At 52.8% G+C, this 25352-nt stretch overlaps 1 protein-coding gene across 1 annotated transcript in view; it reads right to left on the minus strand.

Moving 5' to 3' along the window:
• The window catches only part of Glis1 (GLIS family zinc finger 1), a 195282-nt gene that overhangs the window by 66787 nt on the left and 103143 nt on the right, over positions 1-25352 (minus strand). Inside the window, exons 3-4 of the mRNA XM_026382416.2 lie at positions 14790-14967; positions 10224-11106 (exon numbers count right to left, since the gene is read on the minus strand). Coding sequence (XP_026238201.2) covers positions 10224-11106; positions 14790-14967 — 1061 coding nt within the window. The remainder of the gene's footprint in view (positions 1-10223; positions 11107-14789; positions 14968-25352) is intronic.

Consider the following 25352-nt stretch of genomic DNA (forward strand, 5'->3'; position numbering starts at 1 on the left):
AAGCCCTGTGCTGTTGGGATCTGCTATAGCCACTCACTAGTCCAGCCTTGCTCCAGGCCCAGCAGAGACCTCTTGGTCTCACCCCCAAAATACCAGCCCTGTAGAGACCTGAGGTCCCACTGTCCCATCCCAAGAAACACACGGCCCAGCTCCACAGTGTCCCCTGCTCCCACAGGCTGATGTCCCACCACAGCAAGTCCACCCAGGGAGGCATGGGGTGGTTACTCAGAAGGGGCGAGGGCAGGCTGTCTTCCCAGCCACTCAAAAGACCACAATCTTAGTGACAGCCTTGTTTTATCATTACCCACGTCAGCAGAATGCAGGGCGAGGAGGCGGAGCTGTGCGAGTCTGTGCCCTAATCACTTACAGACCGCAGAGGCCCCGTCCTGGCAGAGGAGGAAGATTTATTGTGGGGACGAATGGAAAACAAAGAGCAGTTGTGCAAACTTTACGGAGCCGCATTATGGGAAATGCCCTCCCACTTCCCTCTGGTAAATGTGCTAGAAGTTGTCTCCCAAGGGGGACTCAGCTTCAAGAGCCACTCAGCCACTCGTGTGCAGACCCTGGGCCTGGCCTGGCCAGAGGATGCCGGTGCTGCCTGACAGCCACGCCCTCTGTCCAGGGGCACGGCCTGACCCTGGCTGCTCTGGTGGAGCTGGGGAGAAGGTTCCAGACTTGGATTGATGCCCTCCTGCAGCCCTGGGGCCTTGGTGTCCTCACCTGCACCCTGTCACCTTCCCTTGTACCTGCCACACCAAAACTCTAAATCTAATTGTGACTTTGCCACTCTCCTGCTAAGCACCCTTCTGGGATTCTCTCTATTGCCTGCAGGATAAAGTGCAAGGTCCTCATGCTGAACTTTGAGGCCCTTTTAGGCTTAATTCTAATCACCTTCCAGTCTCCAGCCCCCTTGCGTGTATCACTCCAGGCCCAAGAAGACACCCACGCCCACCAAGACTGTCACATCTCAAAGCTTTCGCACCTGCCATTCCTTTTCCTTGGACTGTTTCCTCACAGTCTGCACCTGGAAAGTTCTGACCCACACTTCAAAGCCCAGCTCTGAGGACATCCTGAAGGGAGCCTTTTCCTGCCTTTCCATCTCTGAGGCACTGAATTCCCTTGCTGCCGGATCATTCTGCTTTCCGCACAGCGTCCCTCGCTACCAGCACCAAACCTGGCACAGTGCAGGCATGGATAAAGCCATGCTGAAAGGCTGGCAGAGGGGAGGGGGACCAGAGATGAGCCCAGGGCTCTCTCCAGAGGGAGGACTCAACAGACTCACTCCTTGTCTCCTGAGCATCCTGGGGCTTGGTGTAGAGAGCATCTGGCCCATCACCCCGTTAACAGATGTGGATGGATGCCGAGGTCTGTCGCTGCAGCCTCCCAGAGAGGCGCACAGCCCTGGCTCTGGATCACCCCTCTGCCAGCCCGCGAGACACAGCCTATTAGTGCTCCATCGCGAAGTCCCCTGTTTCCAGGATGCCCCCCTCCGAAAACACGGTCTGGACACTTTCTCGGAGTCACTGTTGATTTTATCTGACTTTCTCATTCCAGTGAGAGAATCGTTTCAATTCCATTTACATTAAATTCAAAAGCTGTTTTTCTTATATTATTCTAAATTCAATTCAGAGGGTTGTATTTTTTTTCATCCTTAATTTTTTTCATATTCCATCAAGCAGCATTGAGCTCACAGAACTTGGCTAATATTCCTGTTCCCTCAAGTTCAGGAATTCTCTCTGTGAGAAGCTGGGTTTGATGACTTATTTAAAAAAAAAATGCACCAGGGCTCTTGTCTTTAAGTACCCCGTATGTTCCAGGCATGGGGTCAGAGCTCCATGCACATGATCTCAATTCAAACCACACAGTCCCCTTTCCCTGGGCAGGAAACTGAGGCTCAGAGAGGCCACGTGACTCAGTACTGCACAGTTTCATAGCTGGTTAAGGAGCAGGGTGGAGATCAGAGCCCCAGTGGTTATCCTGGGTGCCCAGCCACTGCCTAGCCTGGCTCACTGACTCCTGGCTCAGAATTTCATGATGGGCAGGGGGACAGGCATGCAGCCACAGCAGCAGGGGGAGGGGTGAACAGAAGGAGGAGGAGGCGCAGGAGAGCTGCAGGCAGAGGCCTAAAAGGCAGGGTCCACTCTTGCTGGAGCACCCAGGTGGAGGGAGACCTGCACAGATGACCCCTCTGTACTCTAGCTACAGGAGGAGCACTTCACTGGGAGTCTGCAGCTCAGCCTAAGCCCTGCGTTGCCGACTGGGAAGTTGGCAGTTTGGGAAGCACAGCCCCCAATGTTTCCTGGGGTAAGCATCACAACTCCCATTTTTCAGACACAAACAGGGAGTTGGGAGTGGAGGGCTTGTCCCAGGCTGCACAGCGGGTGAGCAGCCAAGCGGGGTGGGTCTCCCCCTCCATCTCCTCCAGCTCTTCCCCTTCACCAGCAAGTTCTTTCTACCTGGAGCCTCGGCCTCCCTTCTGCACAGTGGCTAGAGAGGAACTTGGGGCTCTCACCTGACCACAAGGACAGAGAACAGGAAGAACACTGGATTCTAGGAGCTGCTCCATATCAGCCCCCTGAGCTTTACTTTTGAAAACTAGGGGAGGAGGAAGCACCCCGGTAGCCTGGGTCAGTGGCACTGGCACTCGGGGAAAGGGCACAGCGTCATGAGCCCCTCTGGAATAGCCTACTGCGACCTGAGTGTTAGACATGACTCAGTTTCAGAGCTAGGGAAACTGAGGCCAGAAGAGACAGTGACCCATCCAAGCTCACCCAGCCAGTCCAGGAAGGGCTGGGACTTACAACAACATTTTCAGCTGCTCTGGGGAGGTTGGTGACGGAGCACACTGCCCATTTTCGACTCTCTTTTCCTCTCTTGCTCCTGTGCCATGTCCAGCACAGGGAGAGACATTTGTGGTACGCCATCTAGCCCCTCGCTGGAGCCTTATAAAGGAACTGTACCCTCCGCTTCCCAGGTGAGAGAACAGGACCGTGAAGTCAGGTCACACAAGCTGAGAGCCCGGCCATCTTTCAAATTCAGGCCTTCTTGCAGAAAGGCTTCAAGCCCCCGATGAACCTGACAATCTTCAAGATCCCACAGGTGTCATGACTTCACAGGACAAGGCTCTGGAGGACAGCGTCCAGGCAACAGCTCACCACCTTGGAGCAGAGAGGCTGGATGGCCATGGGCGAGAGCCCCTGGTCCTAGGGAGTGGGCTCAGCTCTCTACCATCCAGACGAGGGCTGAGGGGCCTGTGATCCCCGAGACACCTGGCCACACCAGGAAGCTGTTGAACAAGGGGCAACACGTGCTGGGGGAGCAGGAGGCTCAGAGCTGGGGGCGGGGGAGCTCTGCACTGGGTCGTGAAGGATGGTAGGAGGTGCTGGGCTGGGAGAGCCATTCCAGAGAGAGGAATCAGAATGAGCCAAAACCCAAAGGACTTACTGAACCCAGGGAGTGCAAACTGTCCAAGAGGAGAAGCCTCGGGTGGGGAGAAATCGGGCAGGTATCCCAGGCCTGCTGCCAACTCACTGGTGATTCTGGGCCACGACGCCCCTCTCTGGGCCTTGGTTTCCCCATCTACTCATGAGAACTGACAGGATGCCAGGAGGGACCGTTCATGTGGGTGCTTCTGGATGCCAACTTGCAGGCTGCCTTTGCCCAAAGCCGTTTCCCTACCCAGTTCCTCCTCCACCCCGAATGAGGTGAAGTTCAGGCCCATTTCCAAAGAGGGTGGACTTGGCGACCTGAGCTGGCTGGACGATCCTGGCCTCTCCGGACTCATTTACAGCAGGATTCTCCAGGGCAGTGGCTTTAAAACATGTTCCATTTTGCAGCTTTTTAATTTGACCACAAATTCTAGCCTCCAGCAAGGGAGCCTGCTTCAGGTGACTGATTTTGGAATAGGTGAAATGTCTCACTCTTCAACCCACAAGGTGTCCTCCCCTACAAGACAGCAAAACTCCCATCAAGCCATGGTGAACAGGTCCAAGATGATGGGACACTGACTTTTTGGGCAAAATGGTTCCATGCAAATGCCTCTCAGTTTCCCCACTGACCAAGGCCTGGAGGAGAGGCCGGGTTTGATCCAGGGGCCCACCCAGGCGCACAAAGCGGAACCCAGTGACAGCTTGCTGAATGAATTCAGGTCTGGGTTTTCCATCAATACTTGCAAACAGAACTGTGATTCTCTGCCTAGATGGTGGCATGGAGCTAAGCTGGGACACCATCTGGAGTCTGGGTTCAAATGTGACCCCACAGGGCACTTGGGATCTGAACTTCGGCCTGAATTAGACTTCCCGTTTCCATCTGTAAAATGGGGATAGGAATCCCAGGCTCCTGGAATGTTCTAAGGGCTGGCTGTGTCCTGGAGGCCCCCCTACAAGCTGAAAAGCACCCAAGTGTTTTAATAACGTTCCTGTCCCCCTTGACCGACGTGGACAGGGTCGCACAGCCAGGCCTCCGATCCACAGCTCCTGGCTCCCCAACTTCCCTCCACCATCCAGCAAAAAATATCGCAGGATTCAAGGGCAGCCTCTTCCCATGATGTCAGAAGCCTCAAGTCCCATCGTCTTCCCTTGTCCACGGGCCACTTTCCCACAGTCTAGGCCTTCTCCAACTTGTGGTTATCCGTTTTCCCACTGAGGCGCATTTGCTGTGCAATCCTGGGCTCCCAACCACCCTGTCTTCTGTATCCTGTCTGGACATGATGGGGTTGGACTGGTCCACCTGTCTTCTCAGACTTGGCAGGCTCCCAGGGAAGCCTTAGCATGAGGCACAGATGTTGAGATGAGTTGGGGTGTTGGCCTTGAAACGTGCTCATCCCATGGGGCTGGGAGCAGGAGCGGATGCCCGAGGGCTCCACCCACTGGGATTTGAAAAACACAGAGCTGAAGGAAAGGGCTGAGCAAAGTGATGGGTGGTAAATAGCAGTGTGGCCCATGGAATGGAACAAGCAGCAGAGCTGGATACGACAGAGCAGGCCACTTGGTCATGAACATCAGAAACAGTTGTTTCTTGTGTAAAATGAACTTGCAGATTCACAGCTGGACATACTGTGTCCCAGAATGCATTCAACCTCTTCTCCTCTGAACACCCCAGGCAATATAGATCCTGGACTCTTCAGACTCTCAGCTCACAGCTCTGCCGGGCAGGTCAGCAGATCTGGTTGGTATCAATTCCCTCCCTGGGGCAGACTGTGATCTTGGGATTTAGCCTCTCCAGGCCTTGGAATTTTTTCTGTTTGTTTGTTGTTTTGGTTTTGGTACTGAGTATTGAACCCAGGGGTATTTGACCACTGAGCCACATCCACAGCCCTTTTTATTTTTTATTTTGAGACAGGGTCTCGCTTAGTTCCTTAAGGCCTCACTAAATTGCTGAGGCTGGTCTTGAACTTGCAATCCTCCTGCCTCAGCCTCCCGAGCTGCTGGGATTACAGGTGTGCGCCACCACGCCCAACTTGAGCAGTTTTATTCTGGAGGTGGAATGGAGAACAACTAGCATGGAGCCTGGATAAAACAATCTTTGACTCTCGGTAACAATTCCCTCTACCTCCCTCACCCCAAGCACCCAAGGGGGAAATTGGGGTGGGATAAAGGGGGCTAAGCAAGGTGAAAAGGGGAGCCTAAAGCCCTGGGTCTATGGGGATGGGAGTTAGTGTAGACCAGGACAGATGATGCGCAAGGCCCCCCACAAGAGGTCCAGCCAGGCAACTTCTGTTCTCAGTTTTGTTTACTTAAAATTTAACTAATCAGTAATGTTCACCTTTTGACCAGGAGTATTTCTCAGCTCCAGGCTCAAAGACATCTGAGACAGACCTGCAAATGGTAGAGAGGGACTTAAGAGGTGGAGACCAGAGGCCAAGGCAGCTTCGGGGATAGAGGAGGCTTGGCAGGATGGAGTTCAGCCCTGAGGCTGCAGCTGCTCATCCAGACAGAAGGACACACATCCAAGAGCCCCCTCCCAGTGCCACTGACTGCTGCCCCCATGCCAGTACCGGGCACCCTGTTCAGACTCTGTCGGGCGCAGAGTAGTCACCTGTAAATGGCTGAATGGACAAGACACAAAGGATCAGGGCTGCCTAGGATACATGGGCAGCACGGCTGGTGAGCTGCCCTTGCAGGAGCACCCGCGGATGGCCGCGCCCGCCCAGCACTGCAGAACCTGCTGGACTCACCAACCTTGAGTCCAGACTCTGCCACCGATGGTTGGTTTGAGCCTCAGTTTCTTTATCAGAAAAAAAAAAAATCTCTATAAACAACCCTGTTCTCATTCCTAGGGCTACTGTACTACTCTCCTTAGATGACCAATAGGAAAGAGTGTGATGGGGGAAGAAGAGAAGAGAATTACCCAAGCACTTTCCCTGCATCATCTCTTTTAATCCTCATAACAACAGCACTAAAAGGCTATACTCTTGTTGCTCCGTTTACAGTCGAGTATCCTCTAGTTCAGAGAGGGTAGGTCCCCTGCCTGAGGTCACCCAGTTGGCAATCTGCAGAGCCAGGCCAGGACCCAGGTGTGCAGGATGCAGACCTGGGCTTTGCACCTCTGCCCACACCTTCCCCGTGCAGGGTCACAGCTCTGGATAAATTCTGTAGCCAAGTAAGGGATCCTTCTTCTTGTTATTTATAAAACCCAGGATAGGAAAAGGACGGTTCTGAGCAGCTGTCCTTTCTCCCTCTGCCTCTGTCTCCTGGTGTGCAGAGGAGCAGCCTCCACAGGCTGGTCCTTTCTGCAGCCTCACACAATCAGAATTTCGGCCCTCTGGGAGAACCAACCTAAGAAAGCACGAGACTGATCTTCAGAGCTGACGTCTTGGAGGTGTCGCGTCAGTGTTTGGGTTGGATGTAACCTTGTTATCGCAATGCACAAGAAGCCCCGGATTTCATAAGGCTGAGACATCTCAAGCAATGTAAGAAACACAACAGGATATTGCAAAGAGATCAGGGAGCTTCCTGTGGACTGCACAGCGGGCAGGGAGGGGGACAGACGGCACCATTTCCCCTGGGGCCACCGAGTCCCCAGTCCAGGCCTGGCTGAAGGACTAAAGTGCCCGGCCGGGCAGAGCGCTTGGCTGCTGCCAGCACCCTGAGGCCTGCCTGGTACTGAGCAGAGACTCCGCGGTCTAAATTCAAAGCAGCTGCAAGGCTGGGGTGTTACGTCTGGATGAGGAGAAGGGAGCTTACCTCATGAAAGAACAGTGGAAGCGGCTGCTGGAGAGATAATAAAAGGATTAACTGCTATTTTAGTGGCCATTTACTCTTCAATCAAAATGTCTCATCTATTTCCTGTTCTCCAGAGGCTCCAGGTCCAAAATTCCTTTGTCTATTACAGCGCATGGTAGCAGACGCCTGTCATGAGAAATTAATAATTTCACAGGGAAGGGAGATTGTACTTATCTATCTGGGTGCGGGCTGGGGCCCGCCCCATCCCTGGGTCACCTACTGTGCCAGCATCGTGGGCGGGGAGAGCACTCCCACCCCATGGCAGGCAGGAGGGGCTCCTAGAGGCTCCGAGAGGCCTCAGAAGATGTGGGAGGAGATTGTTGCTGCCAGCTGCAGATGGTGGCACCCAGCAGGGCCAGCCCTAAGGCTCCAGAGAATCATTAACAGAAAATTTATGGACAAGAGCATGGCCGTTTTGAAAGACGTGGGTTCAAATCCCACTCCAATGGTTACTAGCTGTGTAACTTCAGGCTTTATTTTTATTGTCACTACTACTACAATGATCCTTTTTTATTGTTGTTGCTAATATTATTGTCTTTAGCTGTGTGACCTAGGGCCCGTTGAGCAATCTCTCTGATCCTCAGTTTCCTCATCTGCAGATGGGGGTTAACGATATCATCCTGCAGGGCTGTGGTGGTAGCTCAGCACTCAGCAACTGCCTGCAAGTGTAACCATCATTGTGCTCCTGATCCCAAAGGGCAAGACCAAGTGCTCACCTAGGAGCAAGAGGGAGGCTGGCTGGACTTTGTTTCTTCACCTGTAAAAACCCCTGGGTTTGACAGCACCCTCGTAAAGACTAAACACAGTTACCAGGGAGCCTGGACACCACCACCTCCAGGAAGCCTGCCAGGCCTCCCCTCCCTGGACCTAGGCAAACTCCATCCCAGGCTGCCACTGGTCCTCGTCCCTGATGGCTCAGGGACCCATCCCTGAGTGTGAGGTCCCCCAGGACAGGAAATATGACAGTCCAGGTCTGGGTCCCCGGGGCCAGGCAGGAGCCAAGTGTCCTGTGGAGTCCGGAATCAGGTGAGATCCCACAGGCCTAGGAGAGAGATCCTGAGAGTGCACTGACTCGCCTGGCCTCCCTCCCTGGGCCTCCACTTCCCAAGCTGGAAAATGGGTGGGGACTAGATCATCTTGAGGCCCCCAAGGTCCAACACGGATACTTCTGGATGTTGTGACCCCACACAGGAGGCCCCACTGCAAGAAGGTCACTGACCACATCATATTGGGGTTCACGGGACAAGGTAGCCTCCACTGAGGCCCTCGAAGACACCAGTGGGCTCACCCACATGACAGAGAACTACAGCTGTCCCTCCAGGGTCTCAGGGAGAGAAAGGCCAGACCACCTCCCAGCAGCCCTGGCCCGAGGACTCTCTGTTGGTCATGGCCTCCCAAGCAGGGGCTCATGTTCCAGCAAGCCACATGTTCTAAAACCCCAAATGAACTGGGCATCCCCAGCCTGGCCAGTCACCAGCCCCCCGCCTGTACACTCTCAGCCCAAAGGCAGATGACAAATCAAATCCATGGCCTGCTCAGCCCATCCTCCCCACCTCTTCTCCACACACCAGGCTCCCTCCTCCTCTTGTCCTTGGCACGGATGGCTCACTGCCGCTCACCTGTCTGTGAAATCAACTCCTTCTCATCTCAAGGCCTGGAGAGCTGACCCCGTATATGCCTGGTTCATGGCCCCACAGGTGACAGGCCTGAGGTGAGGTGAGCGCTGGCCCTGCCAGAGCTTCCTACCTCCTGCCTGGCCTCCCTGGGGGAGGGATACTGCTCCTTCCCAGACCTAAGGCTCCACGAGGTGGGGCCAGAGACGGTGACAGTGCACAGACCTGGAAGAAATCAACCTTGGCTACAACACTGACCCCTGCAGACCAGCCCTGCTGCGGCCCAGACTGAGCGGTGGCCTGGGTGGCCTAGGCTCCTTGTTCTGTGGAGCACACCCTAGGCCCAGCCTTCCACTCCCAGGCAGGAACTTCTCCTGGAGGGCCAGCTGGGCCTTGGGGGCAGGCAGAGGGCATCAGGGACTAATATTATGCCCCTGGCCTCTGGTGACAGATATCCACCACAGCGAGAGCACAATACAGAAATGACCAGTCAGAAGGGCCAGAGGCCAGGCTGCCAGCAGTCAGTGTGTGTGTGTGTGTGTGTGTGTGTGTGTGTGTGTGTGCATGAATGTGTGTGCATACAAACACGTGTGTCTTGCTTTCTCTCCACAGAAACCTTAGCTGCAGAGCACCAGCTCTGGACCTCCTCCCAGAGCTGGTGCTCTGCAGGGCATTATCTGATGACCCCTGACCTTAGCCCAAAGCCTCTCTAGGGGCCCAGGGGTCTCAGGCCTGGTGCCTGTGAGGACTCAGTGCTCCTTGAGGACAGCCAAGCTGTAGGCAGCTCTGGGAGGAGGTCCAAGAGCCTTTCTGGGAAGGACACTAGGTGAAGGTCCAGTGCTGAAGGAGTGTCACTGCCTGCCTGTCAAGGCCTCTGCCAAGTGGAGCATGGAGCATGTGCACATGAGAGAGGCTGGCCCAGCCCGCTTGACCTAGGAGACCATGCAGCATGCTAAAGCACACCTAATGCATGTCTGATCCTCAGGGTGGGGGGCAGGGCACCTGGTGAGGACAGTGTGGCACTGCCAAGTTTCGCTGTGACAGTGGCATTGACCACCTTTTTTTGGAGGTACCAGAGATTGAACCCAGGGGTGCTTAACCATTGAGCCACATCCCCAGCCCTTTTCTTTGTATTTTTTAATTTAGAGGCAGCATCTCCGTGACTTGCTAGGGCCTTGCTAAGTTGCTGAAGCTGGCTTTGGACTCACAGTCTACCTGCCTCAGCCTCCTGAGCCCCTGGTGCCACCACACCAGGCGGCACCGAGCATCTTGACCAGGGCCCACGCCCACAACACTGTACCTAGCTCCCAGGGCGCCCTTCCAGGGGAGGGAGATGGGCGCTGCTCTGCAGGGCTGGGGCGAGGCCGGGCAGCCTGCAGGGACTCACCATGCACTTGTTGGGCTTCTCACCCGAGTGCACCCTCATATGGATGAGCAGCTTGTAGCGGGCGTTGAAGGGCTTGTAGCGGCGCACGCAGCCAGCCCAGAAGCAGGTGAAGTCCTCACCCTTGCGCTGGTCGATGTGGCTCTTCTCGATGTGCCGCACCAGCTCCTCCTGCTGCTCGTAGGCTGCACAGCAGTCCACCCAGCGGCACGCCTGCCGCCCGGCCACCATCCTGCTGGCCAGGCCCAGCCCCAGGCCTGTAAGGCCCGGGCCAGCTGGCAACTGAGGCAAAGGGTAGGGAGGCGGCAGGCCCTGCTGGTGAGGCCCGAAGAGCTCTGAGAACTCGTCCGCAGGCTCCTGCTTCAGAAAGCCCGTCTTCCGGCAGGCTTCAAGTTGCAAGCTGCCCTCGTGGCTCTCAGTGGACACAGGGCCGGGCCGGGCCCGCTTGGCAGGACCCCCCAGGTCTCCTGACAGAGGGGGGCTCCGGAGTCCATTTACGCAGGTGACCAGAGCTGTCTGGGAGGAACGGATGATGGGGGTGACGTCAGAGGAGGTGCAGGGCGAGGAGGAGGCCGAGGAAGTCGGGGGCAGGCCCAAGAGGCAGCAGCGCTTCAAGCTGCCCTCAGGAGGGTGGGCCTCAGGCTGCGGGCCCAGGCCAGAGCTGGGCTCACTGCCCAGAAGGTAGCAGGAAGGTGCAGGGTTGGCGAGCCCTCTGCTGGGGAGGTCCAGATCCGTGTGCAGGCCAGCGGCTGGTGGGGCCCGGCAGTGAGTCAACAGGGGTGTGCGGGCTTCGGCCATGGCCTGGTAATCGGGCAGGGATTCCTGCTTGATGTGTGGTGTGGTCGGGAGGCCGCCATTCACATACGTGGCCTGTGGCCTGGGAGACCTGGAAGAGAGTGGTCAGGGAGGTCATGAGGAGGTGGGCACTGCACAGGGGGAGGCCTCGTCGGGGCTGCCAGAGAAGCCAAAGGCTAAAAGCAAAGGAAGAGGAAGACCAGAGATGGGTGGTCTGAGAGCAGAGAAGAGTGTGGAGGGAAGAGGAGAGAAGGAGAGGGCCGGGGGTCAGTTGAGAGGCAGGAGGCTGGAACAGGTGAAGAGGAGATGCCGGAAGGCCCACTCATCCTTTTACCAAAACCAGCCCCCACTCCAGCCCTGGGGCCCTCCTCCCAGGCTGCCCTGGGGTCTTCCCTGCACTGGGGTCAGAGGAAGCTCTGACCCCTGTGGGTTCTGTGGGAAGGAGGCTGAGCCTGGCATTCTGAGGAATAGCCAGGTCCAGTGGGTTTTAAATTCCACTTACATGTCCCTGAAATCTTTTTTAATCTCTGTAAGTTTTTTGAAAGTGAAAAATCTTCTAAAAATGTCCTCTGAAGTTCTGCCCCAAGCAGCCTGTCTTCCCCGATGCTGGCGTCAGTGAATGGGCGTCTGAAGCACAACCACGGTACAGGGGCACCTTAACACTAACTGAGGAGAAGACCCCCAGGGGAATGGCCCAGGACTTCAGGCCCAGACTCCAGGACTTCATGAAATTGACATTCTGGGGAGAAGCCAGGGGCAGCACACAGAGGCAGGAGGCCGGGCCTAAGGCCAGACTCAGCCCTGTCCCAGCTGCGCCAGCTCAGGCAAGTCCTGAGTGACATCGAAGAGATCCTCCCCATGACAGTGAGGGTGGTGCAGATGCCAGGATGGGGTTTGCCACGGTGGCTGTCTTCACCATGGCACACAGTCTCCTAGAGAAGGCCTCTCAGGAGCACAGGCATTCCCTCTGCCCATTTCACAGGAGGCCCGATTTAGGAAGACAAAAGGATTCTCGCACCGTAGGGCCTACCATCCTGGGCTGGGGACCAGGTAAGATATAGGTAGAGACACCAGGACCTGCCTGTCACCAGAGGACTCCAAAAAGGAGAGGGCCAGGAAGGTAAAGCCCCTCTAGCCAGCCAGCAGAACAAAAGGCCCAGTTTTGTGCCTAAAGTCTGACTAGAACACCTCATGAGATCCCCTCCACCCCGCATCTGAGTCTCAGTTTCCTCACCCATGAAACAAGGACTAAATCTCTATGTAGCACTCAGAGGGCAGTTGCCAGGAGCAAGTCGCAGTCCTCTGGGAAGTGGGTGGCATGGTGCATGATGCTGTTATCACTGTGCTACAGCACTGCTGTGGTCCCTCTATTTCCAAGATGGTCTTGCAGCCCCAGCCCCTCCCTTTTGGCTCCCTATAACTGCAGCACCCTCAGTTCCAGCCCCAAGTGCAGGGCAGAAGAGGATCCAGAGCTAGGGACCCTGGGCACGGGTTCCAACTCCATCACAGCAGAGATGGAGAAGTCAAGAGGGCCCAAGGCTTGCCCGCCATCGCACAGTGGCAAACCCATGCCATACCTGGACTAGGAGCCCATCTCTCATGTCCTATGTACAACTGACCTGACACTCTCCTTGAATGTAGGTGTGGCAGAGGATTTTCTGTTTGTTTCTCAGCTATAATGAGTAACCCTCCACCTCCCTCACCAGCAAACTCTCTTCCCACCCAAGGAGTCTGCTACCCAGTCTGTGCCCAGGAGAACCAGGAGCTTTGATTCTGAGGCAGACAGCAAATGCACACCCCCTCCCAGTGCTAGCAGAAAGCTCCATGTATTGAAGATCTAACTGTGAGGACCTTGTGGAGTTTAAAAATATAAAAGCACGGATGCTGCGTAGGGGGTTGCAATCGTGGGCCTGGCACAGGTGGGCTGGGCAGAGAAAGGCAGCAGGAAAGCCTCTGTTTGGAGCATCCTTTTGGAAACAGTTATCAGGCTAATCATTAATAGCAGCAAAGAGGAGCAGCTTGAGCATTCTGGGACTGAGCTATTGGAATGAAAAAAAAAAAAGGCTGGGGATGTGGCTCAGTGGTTAAATATCCTTGAGTTCAATCCCCAGTATTAAAAAAAAAAAAAAAAGAACAAGGTGGGGAATGGGGCTCGGGGGTCACAACCTGAGATATGAGTGTGTGGGGCCTGCCAAGAGGCTGGTGTGGCTGCCAAGGAGGCTGCAAGGTGGGCAGTCGGGGCCAGATCACAAGCTCTCCTCACTCTGTATTTCTAACCTTGTTTTAAGGAAAGGAGGCTCAGCTTCTTGCCTGAGGTCACCCAGAGAGCCAGTAAGGTATGGAGTGAAGACTTCTGCACCATTCTAACCATGGCCGTGGGGGCAGCCACTTTACGCACAGGAATGACAACATCAGGATGTCGTTGAGGCTATTTAAACCTCTTCACAACTGGCTAGATGCAGCTGGCCTATGTACATAGCCCTCTGGCCTCGGTTTCCCCACCACATGGTGATGCTGGGTTGGGGGAGTCAGTCCTTACACAGCACTCAGCGGAGCACATGGCCCACACGAAGAACCTGTGACTGTTGCTTATTTGCAATGGGACCCTGGGACAGAGGGAATTCAGTGGGAGAACATGCACATGCAGTCTCTGGCTGAGAGGGAGCCATTTGGCTAGCATCAGGGAGTTAACCTGGAGGCAAGAAGGCTGGCAAGTGGCTGTGGCAGGAGCTCAGGTGGCAGACCAAGGGGCCTGAGACTGAGAGGCCACCCAAGTACATGGTACCAGCAGTGGTGGTTAAGGAACAAGATTTGGGGTATGTGCTGGCCTGGGCCCTCTTTTCCTTTTCTAAAAGTGCCAGCTCAAAGTCGCTTTGGTAGCAGTGACTTTTCCAGAGTAGGACACTGAGTACAGACTCTCCTTGCCCTCCATTGTCAAGATAACATTCAAAATGACAAATGATATTTTTGATTGTGTCAAACAAACACAAACCCCCTTCCTTAGCTCGTCCTAGGATAGCACAGCTTCCACCTGACATAGAATGAATTTCCCTGGAGAAACTGGACACTGCTAGGAAGTCTTGTGAATAATTAGGCAGATAAATGCACTTGACTCTTGGTAAACCATGCACAGCTTAAAGCCTAAAAGATGTGTGTTGCATGTTGGGAACTGAACTGTGCCCACCCCCATCCATATGTCAGAGTTCAACCCCACAGTGTGGCAGTGTTTGGAGACAGGACCTTTGAGGAAGTAATTAAGGCTAAGTGAGGTTAATCTCCTCGTAGGAAGAGGAGATTAGGCTGGGCATGGTGGCACAGCCTGTAATCCCGGCAACTCGAGAGGCTGAGACAGGAGGATCTCAAAGTCAAACCAGCCCCAGCAACGGCAAGGCACTAAGCAACTCAGTGAGACCCTGTCTCTAAATAAAATACAAAATAGGGCTGGGGATGTGGTTCAGTGGTCGAGTCCCCCTAAGTACAATCCCTGGTACCGCCTACAAAAAGAAGAGGAGATTAGGACACAGATCAAGGGTGACCTTATAAGAGACATTGAGAAAGCAGCCATCTGCAATGCAAGGAGTAGGTCTCAGGAGAAACCAAACTGCTGCACCTTGATTTGGGGATCAGGCATCTCTGACCTGTCCCTGGTCCTCCTGAGCCTCAGTTTCCCTATATGTCCCACATGTTAGGCAGTCTGAGATCCTAAGGCCCTTGATCCTTGGACCTCAAGGACTGTCCACAGGAAATGGTGGACAGGTGGGGATGGGCACGTACCTGTTAGGGTGGGGGAAATGCAGCAGCCTCTCGCAGGCTGGGGGGCGGCCCCGGGGTGGCGGACTTCCTGCAGGGAGAAACAGTCCCTGGTGGCAGGTGGGGCTGGGGCCCTCAGCAAGATCCAGATCCAGCAGACCCTTCTCCGAGCCGGGGGTGCAGTGACCATAGCTCCCATTCACTAGGCAGAAACCACAGGGAGAGAGGAGACAAGTGAGTGGCGACAGCCTGCAGGAGGGCGCGGGGAGAGGGCGGGCATCAGTTACGGCTGGGAAGGAGCACTGGAGCCACCTGAGGTACCGCCCTTCCTCACCAAAATCCCAACCAGCAAGATCAGTAACAAAATCCCCAGAGCTCCAACACAGATGCCAAGGCTTCATTGCTGAGAGGACCATTATGCAAACACTGGGCACTTAATGTGTAGCAGACACTATTCTAACAGAGGAAACTGGTGAACAGAACAAGCCCCTGGTGTCTTGGAGTTCACAGCCTGTCTTCCTGATGCTTGCACCTCAATCCTTGCATGGCTGCTGCACCTGTGCCAGCATGGGGGGGCCCGAGGCCCCACAGGTACTAGCACATGTGTGCCAAGGAGGAGATGTGATCCAACAGCACTACTGTCCCTGGTACCAAAGCCCCACCCGTGCTGCTTCCCAAATCACATTTCCCAGCAAAGAGGTGATGTGTGATCATTCTCCTCCACTCCCATTCCCTGGCAGCCTGTTGAATGCCCAACCTTGCCTGACTACAGGTCTTTAGGAAGCCTAATTGAGGCAAGAGACTAAACTACGTAAAGTAATACAAACGTCAGGCACAGTTGCTCTGAGCCCCTTCCCCTCTCTGGGCCTCTTTCTCATCTATAGATGAGGATGGTCAACCTGGAACATCTTGGGCTTTCTACTCTGTCACCTCTGGGGGTGATGCAGAGGAGGTAAAGACATGGACTTAGTGACCTCTGGACCACAGTGTGACCCTTACTTCTGCCCGAAGTCCACGATGCCACTGGGTAAATCCCTGCATGTGGCTGACCCTCTGCTCCCCTCAGCAACAAGGGACAGTCACACCAGTTCTCCAGGGACGCCGTGAGGTTTGGAAAGCAGAAGCGCACAGGCCCTGGCACAGTGCTGGCACCTACAGGTGCGTGTGGAATGGAAAGCATCCTTGAGGTTAAACTGCACTTCGAGACCTAAAAGGTGCCCTACAGATGCAATAAAATTTTATCAAGGGGTCCAAGGGTTGTCCAGGCACTGTCAATGCTGAGATAAAGCATCAAGGTGAGGGAAAAAAAAAAGTGAAGACCAGAACATAGCCAACCGCTTAAGCTAAGGACAAGGAGATCAACACCCAGGTCCCACTGCCCTCTGAGGGAGGTATGCATGCCAGCATCCCCATTTGACAGAGGAGAAAACAAGCTCAGGGAAGGGACATTCTCACCCAAGCATTAGTGTGCAGAGGAGACTGCACTGCTCTCGAGGTCCCGGGCAGTCAAGGGGCTCGGGCAGCCTGTTGGGGGGCTCAGATGAGCATCTGCTCCACACCACCTTCCCGTCCTGCTGTGGGGAACGCTGGCTCCGTGGCCTCGGCGGCTGCTCAGCCAGCCCCTCACAGGCTTATTTTTTTAATAACTTGGTTGTTTTTTAATTAAAAAGAAATCCCTGGTAACAAATGTGAATGGCTGGAGTTAATGAGAGCAGGCTGCAGCTCGTTTCACTCCGTCTCTGCTTGGCCGTCCTCGCCTTTTCCAAATGGTTTCTGCATGTGATTTTATTGTCCCATTGAGGCAAGCCTTGGGACGGGGCCTCAGAAAACTGTGGATAATTTTATGACCATTAATAGCATTTGGAGCAGAGCGCGCTTAATCATCACTTGGGGCTGCTCCGCCAGGGTCTTCCTCCAGAGTCCTGTGGGGGGGTGCGGGGGCAGTTCTGAGCCTTCCTTGAGGACACGTAGGAGCTGTGGGCAGGAAAGGAAGACTTTGGGCCCCGGGATGAGCAGTGGGAGCCTTGAGTTTTCGAAGCCCTGACTCGGCCAGTGTCCATCCCAGGGTAGGGCCAGTACAGCCATTCTCCAGATGAGGAAAGGCCAAGGTTTGGACAGATTAGCTGCCTCGGTCCAGGCTCAGAGGTCTGTAAGAGGCAGGGCCACAACCCAAATCCAGACGTCTTAGATTTCAAGGTCCAGCTCTGTCCTGCTACCTCTCAATCAACTGATGAATAACTATAGACCCCCAAACAAGCATCTCTAACTGGGACCCCAAGGAAGATCAGAGAGGTTAAGCCGTTTCCTAAGTACACACAGGGAGTTACAGGCTGAGTTGAGGTCAAACCCATCAACTCTGTGGGAAAAAACAGTCATTATCAGCTGTTTCCCGCCTGGAGACAGTCAGAGGTTTTTCTACAATAGATAAACAGGCTGGATTAGGGAGAAAGCCTCTCCCGTCACAGTTTGGCACTGGTTGGTGCTCCAAGTCCATTCCAGCCCTTTTCTCCTGTACTGCCACAGAGCCCTGGAGGGAAGCTGTGACATCCCAACCTCATAGAGGGACACTGAACACCAGAGCTGGCAAGTGGCCACCAAGGTCATACAGCAACTGCAGGTCACAGGGCCCACAGAAAAGTCTCCCAAAGCCCATACCAGACTCTCGCCCAGGCTTCCTGCTTGCTTGAAGGCTGGAAGGTTAAACCAGGAGGCTGACATGTGGCCCAGAGATGCCGTCACCACCACAAAGATACAGGTGCTGCCTAGCACAGGGCGTCCATGGGCACCATCTCCCACTGCTGGAGTCTGGCCTCTCTGCTCCAAGGGCATAGCAAGGCCCCGATGGGGAGACCCCTTCCTGCCCACACTGACTCCAGGGAGTGAGAGAGCCACATGGACTGCCCTGCTGCCCTGAGGAGGAAGTGGGGGTGCCCAGGGAAAGGGCTGGCACCCAGCAGCCTGATTTCCCTCTGTGCCACAGGGGGCCAAGAGTGGACTTTGGAGGTGGCTTTCCCTACGCAAATGAAGCTCCTCTTCACTGGAGACTGATGGGCCCCGTGTTCATTTTTACAAGTTGGTAAGAAATCTTAGAACGTCGAGAACTGGAACTGACTGAGTATCTATTTCATTAATAAATAAACTGAGGCTCCGAGGGGCAAGAACCTTCCCTGGTCACACAGCAAATCCACAGTGGAAGCCTGGACTGGCACTTCTGAAGTGAGGTAAGAAGTTGGTCTACTTCCCTCATCAAGCCTCAGCCTTCTTATCTGTCAAATGGTGCTGACTAGGTCCTACCTTACAAGGTTATGGGAACAGGCGAGATTATAAATACAATGCCCTTGGCACGGTGCCTAGCTTACAGGAAGCACCCGGAAAGGAATGAGGAGGACACTTATTTCTCCTATTTCTCCTCCAGCTTGGGGAAGGGAGGCAGGCCTTGTTTGAGAAGCCATCTATCCCCAGAAAGGTCAGACTCGGATGACCCTGAGGATAGACTCAGGAGGACCAGCCCCCAAAACTTAAGGTTTCACCAAATACAGGGCTGGGCAATCTGGATGAGGTCACGGCCAGCAAATCTGAAGCAAATGGCTCCAGTTACACACCAGAGAGCTTTGCAAATTATCGTAATGAGTTGGCTGTAAAGTGGCACCACATAGAAGGTGACTCCCCACAAGAATTTTAATTTATGCTGAAACCTGCCAAGTCTGCGTGAGTGGCCATGGACACATTCAGCAACTCAGGCCCAGACGCGCCACCCTGCAGCCTCAGCAGCACCTGCAGCCAGGTGGGGGAAGGCCTGCGTGGTGCTGCCTTCTCCTTCACTAGCGGACTTCTAGTGCCTACCCAGTAGCAGGCTGGAAAAAGGCACTGCCCTTCTGCCCTTTACAGTTTACAGTAAAGGTTCCCAGCCATCACCCCCGGTACTTCACTGCAACCCTCAGAAGTTGGCTAGGCAGGCTCAGAGGGGGCAAGTGACTTGCCCAAGCCCACAGAGCAAGTCAGTGAACTTTACCAGGCAAAACAAGAAACAATTGAGGCTCTGGGAGCCATTTAGTCCATGCCACCACGACTCCACTCTGCTGTTGTACCATGTAAAGGAGTGAGTGGGGCTGTGTTCCAATAAAACTTTATTTAGAAAAATATATCTCGGGCTGGGGATGTGGCTCAAGCAGTAGCGCGCTCGCCTGGCATGCATGCGGCCCGGGTTCGATCCTCAGCACCACATAACAACAAAGATGTTGTGTCCGCCGAGAACTAAAAAATAAATATTAAATCTCTCTCTCTCTCTCTCTCTCTCTCTCTCTCTCTCTCTAAAAAAAAAAAAAAAAAAAAAAAAAAAAGAAAAATATATCTCTGGCTCTTGGGCTATTAATCTGCCAATCCCTGAACTTATGCAGCAGTTAGAGAGGGATTAAGAATTGGAGATGGTCATACTTTCCTGAGTCGGTAAAATCGGAAGAATTTTACAGGGTGGAGTCAATGACATGATAATTAATACTGCACACAGGGCCAGCTCTGCTGGGCATTTAATAAATGCAAGTATCTTCAGCCTGGCTCTGGGTGCCCCATAACCTGGGGTCCCTTCACCTGTGTGTCACCTTACACTCCCATGATGCTTTGCAGCTCCACATCCCTGCCATCTGTTCAGGGGCCTGACCCTCTCACACCGTAGGCCCTCAGAGCCCAGCTTCTCTTCCTGGCACATTCCCTGGGCTCTCACTTCCCTGACTGCACAGCACAGCTCCCAGAATCCCTTATGGGGCTGCCACTCAGGGTGTACCTGTCCACCTGCACAGGCCTGGCAACTCACATGTATTCTGTCACTCCAGAGTTGGATTGGGACACTCAGTACTACCACCCTGGTGCTTTTCAGTGCAGCTAAAGCCTCTCCTCCCTGCAAGTGACAGCCTTCAGGCAAGGACCTTGAGGCCCCAGGGCTGCTGACCATCAGTATACACTGAAATGTGGCTTTGCACAACTTATTTCACACAAGGAAGAGAAAACAGGGACTCATCCAACTCTTACAGAGCAGCAGGGTCACTAAGCCCGGGCCCCTACTGGGGACATCCCTCCACACAGTAAGACCCGCAATAGAGGGTGTAGATATAGGGAGGGTGGCTGGCTGGGTGGGCTGTCCCACGTTCACCTTTATGCCGACTCCATGCCAGATGCTGTGATTAGGGGACCTGGTCAACCTCTGGTCACACACACACACACACACACACCCCTAGGCTAAAGCCCCCAGTCTGCCATTCACTTTTTGGTATTTGACTCTGGAATGAGTCACCTTACCTTTCTGCACCTCTGTTTCATTTGTAAAATGGAGATAAGAGTCGTAGCTGCAGAGGTGAGCTAAGCTATTGGGATTAAGTGAGATAATACACGTGGACTCCCTGGAATGGTGCCTGTTGCATTTGATACCTCGAAAAGGGTGTCTTTACAGGAAGGGAAACAAGGTCACAGCCTCCCTGGGGCGAGCCTGCTTTCTTGGGCTATGTACACCAGCAGCCATGAAAGGGCAGCTACAGGCCAACCAGGTCTCACCAGCAGCCCTTCCCCAGGAGTCTGAGCATGGACTCTCCAGGCAGCGCACAGCAGGGCTGCAGTCCCTGCTGAGCCTCAGTTTCCCTCTGAGCAGTGCAAGTGCTGGGACTGGTCCTCCCACATGTCAGGCTCTGACAAGTGGGACACAGAGATGACAGAGCATGGGACGCTGGGTGCTGCCCACCTCCCAGGCCCAGGGAGGGCCAGTGGCTCACCTAAGGACAACCCACAAAGGCAGATTCAAGCTGCATTTAGCTCCCCAGGCCCTGTGTGTCCAACAGATGCTTTGCGGTACCCTTTTCCCCGTTCAGGAGAACCAGGAAAGGGAACGGTCAGGCTCTTCTTCCAGCCACCTCAGCCCAGTAGGACAGGGCAGCCAAGGCCCACTTACTTGCTGGAGCCACTTTGGAGTGTTCACAGCCATCAGGGGGCCAGTAACCTGGTCAGGGCCTCCAGAGCTGCAGCTCCTGATGGTCGAGGCCTCACGCTGGGCTTATGGCCGCCCACCATCTCTTATCCCAGACCACAAGAATCCCATAAATTCCCCTTTAAAGCTAAGCTAGATTTACAGGGACTTGGGCCAATAAAACCTGAGCAGACTCACCTCAGGACAGCCCTGAGAAGAAACCGAGCGAGACGTCAGTTCTCTCCCAACCCAGGGCCAGGAAGCGCGGAGGCCAGGGCTGGTCACATGTGTTGGTGCAGACATGTGTAGACAAATATGTAAAAGGGTCAACTCTCCCCTCAGACTGTTACCGAACTAGCACATATTTGTGGAGGGAATAAGGAAGGAAGGGAAGAGGAATGGACAGATGGGGAGACAGAATGAACCTAGGCCGAAATTAGAAAGTATCTTCCAAAAGGTTACCAGTTAGAGAGCCACAGCAGATGCTGTTCTTTCCCCTGAATCTGTAGACATTTTTTATTTTTAAAAAGTCAGGGTAATAGGTTAATATACATATTTTCTTGTCCTCTGCTTTTTTCATTTAATGCTATAGGATGAATATCAAAGTTGATGGAGTATCTATTATGTGCCAGACACAGTCCTAGGCTCTTCCCGTGCCAGTATTGCTGACCCTATTTTCCAGAGGAAGAGAAAGAGGAAGAAGAAGGGGCATGGCCAAAATCATGCAGCTGGTAAATGGTAGAGACAGAATGCAAGGCCAGCTCTATCAGACTTGGAAGGCATGCTGACCTTGACATTGTTCCCCTTCACTAAGGAACTTAGGATAGATATATCTTTATATACCTATATATCTATATATCCATATATCTATATATCTATATAGCTTTCCCAGAGTACTAGTCTGTTCCAGCTGCTATAACAAAATACCATAGGCCTTGTGGTTAACCAATTGAATTATATTTTCTCACATTTCTGGAAGCTAGAGATACAAGATCAAAGTATCAGCCAATTTAGTTTCTGGTGAGGGTTCTCTTCTTGGCTTGCAGAGGGCCACTTCTTCACTGTGTTCTCACATGGCCTTTCCTTGGGGCATGAGCACTGAGAGAGAGGGAGGGAGCATACTGGTCTCTTGTTTTGAGTTTACTGGTCCTACTGGATCAGGACCCCACCCTATGACCACGTTCAACCTTAATACTTCTTTACTCCAAATATAGCCAGACATCTTAATATCACATTTCCTAGCATCCAGAATAGTAATCAAATAAATTCTGCTCATTATAAATTACTCAATCTCAGATATTCAAAGTAGAGCAAGATATGTTAGTCTGATATGAGCTGATTTGCTACGGTCAGATGCACAAAGCCCTTTCTTTCTTTTTTTTAACATTTTATTATATTTTGGGGTGTAGATGGACACAACACAATGCCTTTATTTTTATGTGGTGCTGAGGATTGATCCTGGGTCCTGCCCGTGCTAGGCGAGTGCTCTACCGCTGAGCCACAATCCCAGCCCCACACAGCCCTTTCTAACAATTTTAATGACTATATTAAATCTTCTATTTTATAGTTGTTGTACATATTTTATTTATCTTTCAACACTGGATTAAGATTGTCTAGAAAAGTGAAAAACTAGAAAACACTCACATAATGAACATCTTCATGGACCTGTCTTACTGTTCATCCATACTGATAGCCTTAAGATAATCACCTAGACACAGAATTGCTGCAAAGGGATATGCAGAATTTTTAAAAATTTCCTACCTACCACTCAAACTGCATACACCTCTGAAAGGACAGTGTTGCCTTATTCTGCATATTCTGCATATCCCCTCCCCCCTCTCTGGATTGAACCCAGGGGCATTTTACCACAGAGCTACTTCCCCAGCCCTTTTTATTTTTAATTTTGAGACAGGGTCTCACTAAGTTGCCCATGCTGGCCTTGAACTTGCAATGCTCCTGCCTTAGCATCTGGAGTCTCTGGGATTACAGGTGTGCACCAGCCCGGCTGCTGTAATAATTAGAAAAAAAAATTATAATAGAAAAGAATAGAAGATAGCCCAAATATCCAATAATAGAATGATTGAGTAAGCTATAGCTAAGTAACAAACTGTACAGACATTAATTAAACATGAGGCAGTAAAACCCCATCATGCTCTAAGTATGGTCCCTAAACTTGACTCACTTAAAAATACAGAGATGTGTTCTTATGCAGTGAATTAAAAGTAGTATTTTTTCTGGGGTTTTCCAGTTCATGTGTGGGGAAGCGTTTTCATTTATTAGAACAGCCCACTGTCACCACATCCACTCCACCCAGGAACTGAGAAGGTCTCCAGGGTTCAGGAGGCAGGCACTTCTGAAACCCATCCATTCCCCAGGCCCAACCTCCACAGAAAGGAGGAGCTCCAGCCCACACCCTTGAAGAGCTAGACGGAGGGCGGGAGCAACTGGCAACTGTCAACGGCCAGCCGTGTGTGACGGGAACTGGTCTCGTTACAAGGGATCTCATCATGAATTTTACTGGAGTTACTAAAGATCTTCATTATAAGAGAAAATATTTGTAGGAATGATGTTGAAGGAAGAGATTGAACAAGGGTGAGAGGAAGGCAATGAGGCTGCAAGGAAGCTGAGCTGGATCTGCAGGACCTTGGGGAGGCAGAGGGAGGATGCGGGAGTCCGTTCGCTGCAGCAGGAAGCCGCACAGGGAGAGCAGGGAGCCCTGGAATCCTGTCTGAGTTCTGGGTTGAAAAAAGGCTTTGGAAGGAAGAGCGGCTGCAAAGAGGCTGGTGGCTTTCAGAGAGGAGTGTTTCTTCAACTCTCTCCAGGGCTCTTTTGGACTGAGGGACCCGTCCTGTCTCCCGATGGCAGTGGTGGCAGCAAGACCCAAGGCACTGTCAGTCTTAGAACTGTTGTCACACCCATAAGTGAGTTTTGTGGCATATATATTTTAAAAGAAAAATTTAAAACTCTATTTACATATATCAAAATATTTCTTCCTGTTTTAATAATGAACAAATAATTCTTGAGACTAAATCAAAGGTAGAGTGACGTTAGACATGGGCCCCAACTAGCCTGGCAGCGAGCACCCTCTAAGCATCTGGTCTGGGTGCAGGTGCCTATTCCTCCCAGCCCACCACAAGCAATTCCAGGGCAGGGGCAGAGTGGGGCACTCCCAGATGCCATGCCAAGGGCCCCCTGTCCTCTTCCCCTTGAGGGCTGATCAAGGGGAACAGCCTCAGAGGAGACAGGAGCATTCAGCTGGCAGAGAGATGCACTGCCCAGGGCCTCCCAAGACTCAGGGCTGCAGGAGCCAGTGTCCCCTCCCTCCTCTGCACGCCACAGCCTCCAGCTCCTTCCCTAAGAGAGGCTGCACCTATGCCAATGGAGGAGATGGGCAGTGTCTCTCCACGGGCAGCAGAGACTCCAGGTTGGGAGGGGGCAAAGTAAGGGCCTAAGGAAAGAAAATTTTCTCCTGGCAGAAGAAAATATTGCATGTATTTAGCATATTTCAGTATCTCTCTGGGGTGGGGAAGGGGTGGTCTAGCCAATAAGCCTGATGTCCCTTAAAGTCCTCAGATTCTATGTCTTATCATACGAAGGGATCCAAATTCCAAAATTCAAGGGTTGGCATTTCTGTGCCTCTGGGATTCTAAAACTCTTTCTCCCTCTTAGATGAGACCATTTTATGAAGCTAAGCATTTCAATTTCTATGGCTCTAAGATTCAGTGACGGCATGGATCAGGCACGAGGACGTTCTCTGATCCTGAGGTTGTAAAATTCCATGCGACTCGGATCCAACGGCTGCCATTTCTAGTCGGCCCTGGAGTCCCCATCATCAGCCCCTGCCTGGCCCCAGTCACCAGGAGAACAGGGATGTTCAACAAAAACTGTTTATTTTTATCCAAGTTCAAAAAACTATTGAGATGACAAGAAATCTAGAGGAAATGGCTGTTGAAATCTATAAAAATTTCTTGAAAACAAACATATTCTACCTGCATTTTTTCAGCAAGAACAGGACCATAAATGTTAATGTCAGATATAGATTTATGATTTCACGTCTGGCCTTTTTTTTATCCTCTCTCCTTAAATCAAGCTAATAAGTTAACTTCTATGCCCATGTTGGCTTTTCCCCCAAATGATGAAATGTTCCTTCAAACCAATGGAAAAACTTGAAGCCCAAAAGGCAAGTATCCAGCAACAGGATGGCGGAGGGGGACTGCCCAGTCCAGACCGCCTGGGGGGGGGGCCTCACGAGGCGGCATCTAAACCCCCTCCCTCTGTCTCTGTAGGAGGGATCTGAGAGTTCTAGTCCCTGGCAGGAGTTTTCAACTTTACCAGGCAGGAGAGCAATATGCATTCTGTATAAACCAGGCTTGCATTCTGAATTCTGATCTTTTTCCTGGCCAGTGGTGTGCCCTAAGACAGTCCTGCTGTGGGGCAGTGGTGGGTCCCAGGGCCCTCCATCAGTAGAGGAGATGATCAAGGCTCCGTGGGGGCAGCGCTCCTAAGCCCCACATTTACTAGGGACCAATCGTAAGTACATTTTCCACTGAAGATATTCTCAACTTTTGGAGGGTTTATCCCCATGACCCCATGGATGAAAGGTGGAGCACTGCAGGCGCCCCAGGCCTGCAGGAAGC

This window comes from Urocitellus parryii, chromosome 11 (assembly GCF_045843805.1).
Source record: "Urocitellus parryii isolate mUroPar1 chromosome 11, mUroPar1.hap1, whole genome shotgun sequence".
Taxonomy (NCBI): domain Eukaryota; kingdom Metazoa; phylum Chordata; class Mammalia; order Rodentia; family Sciuridae; genus Urocitellus; species Urocitellus parryii.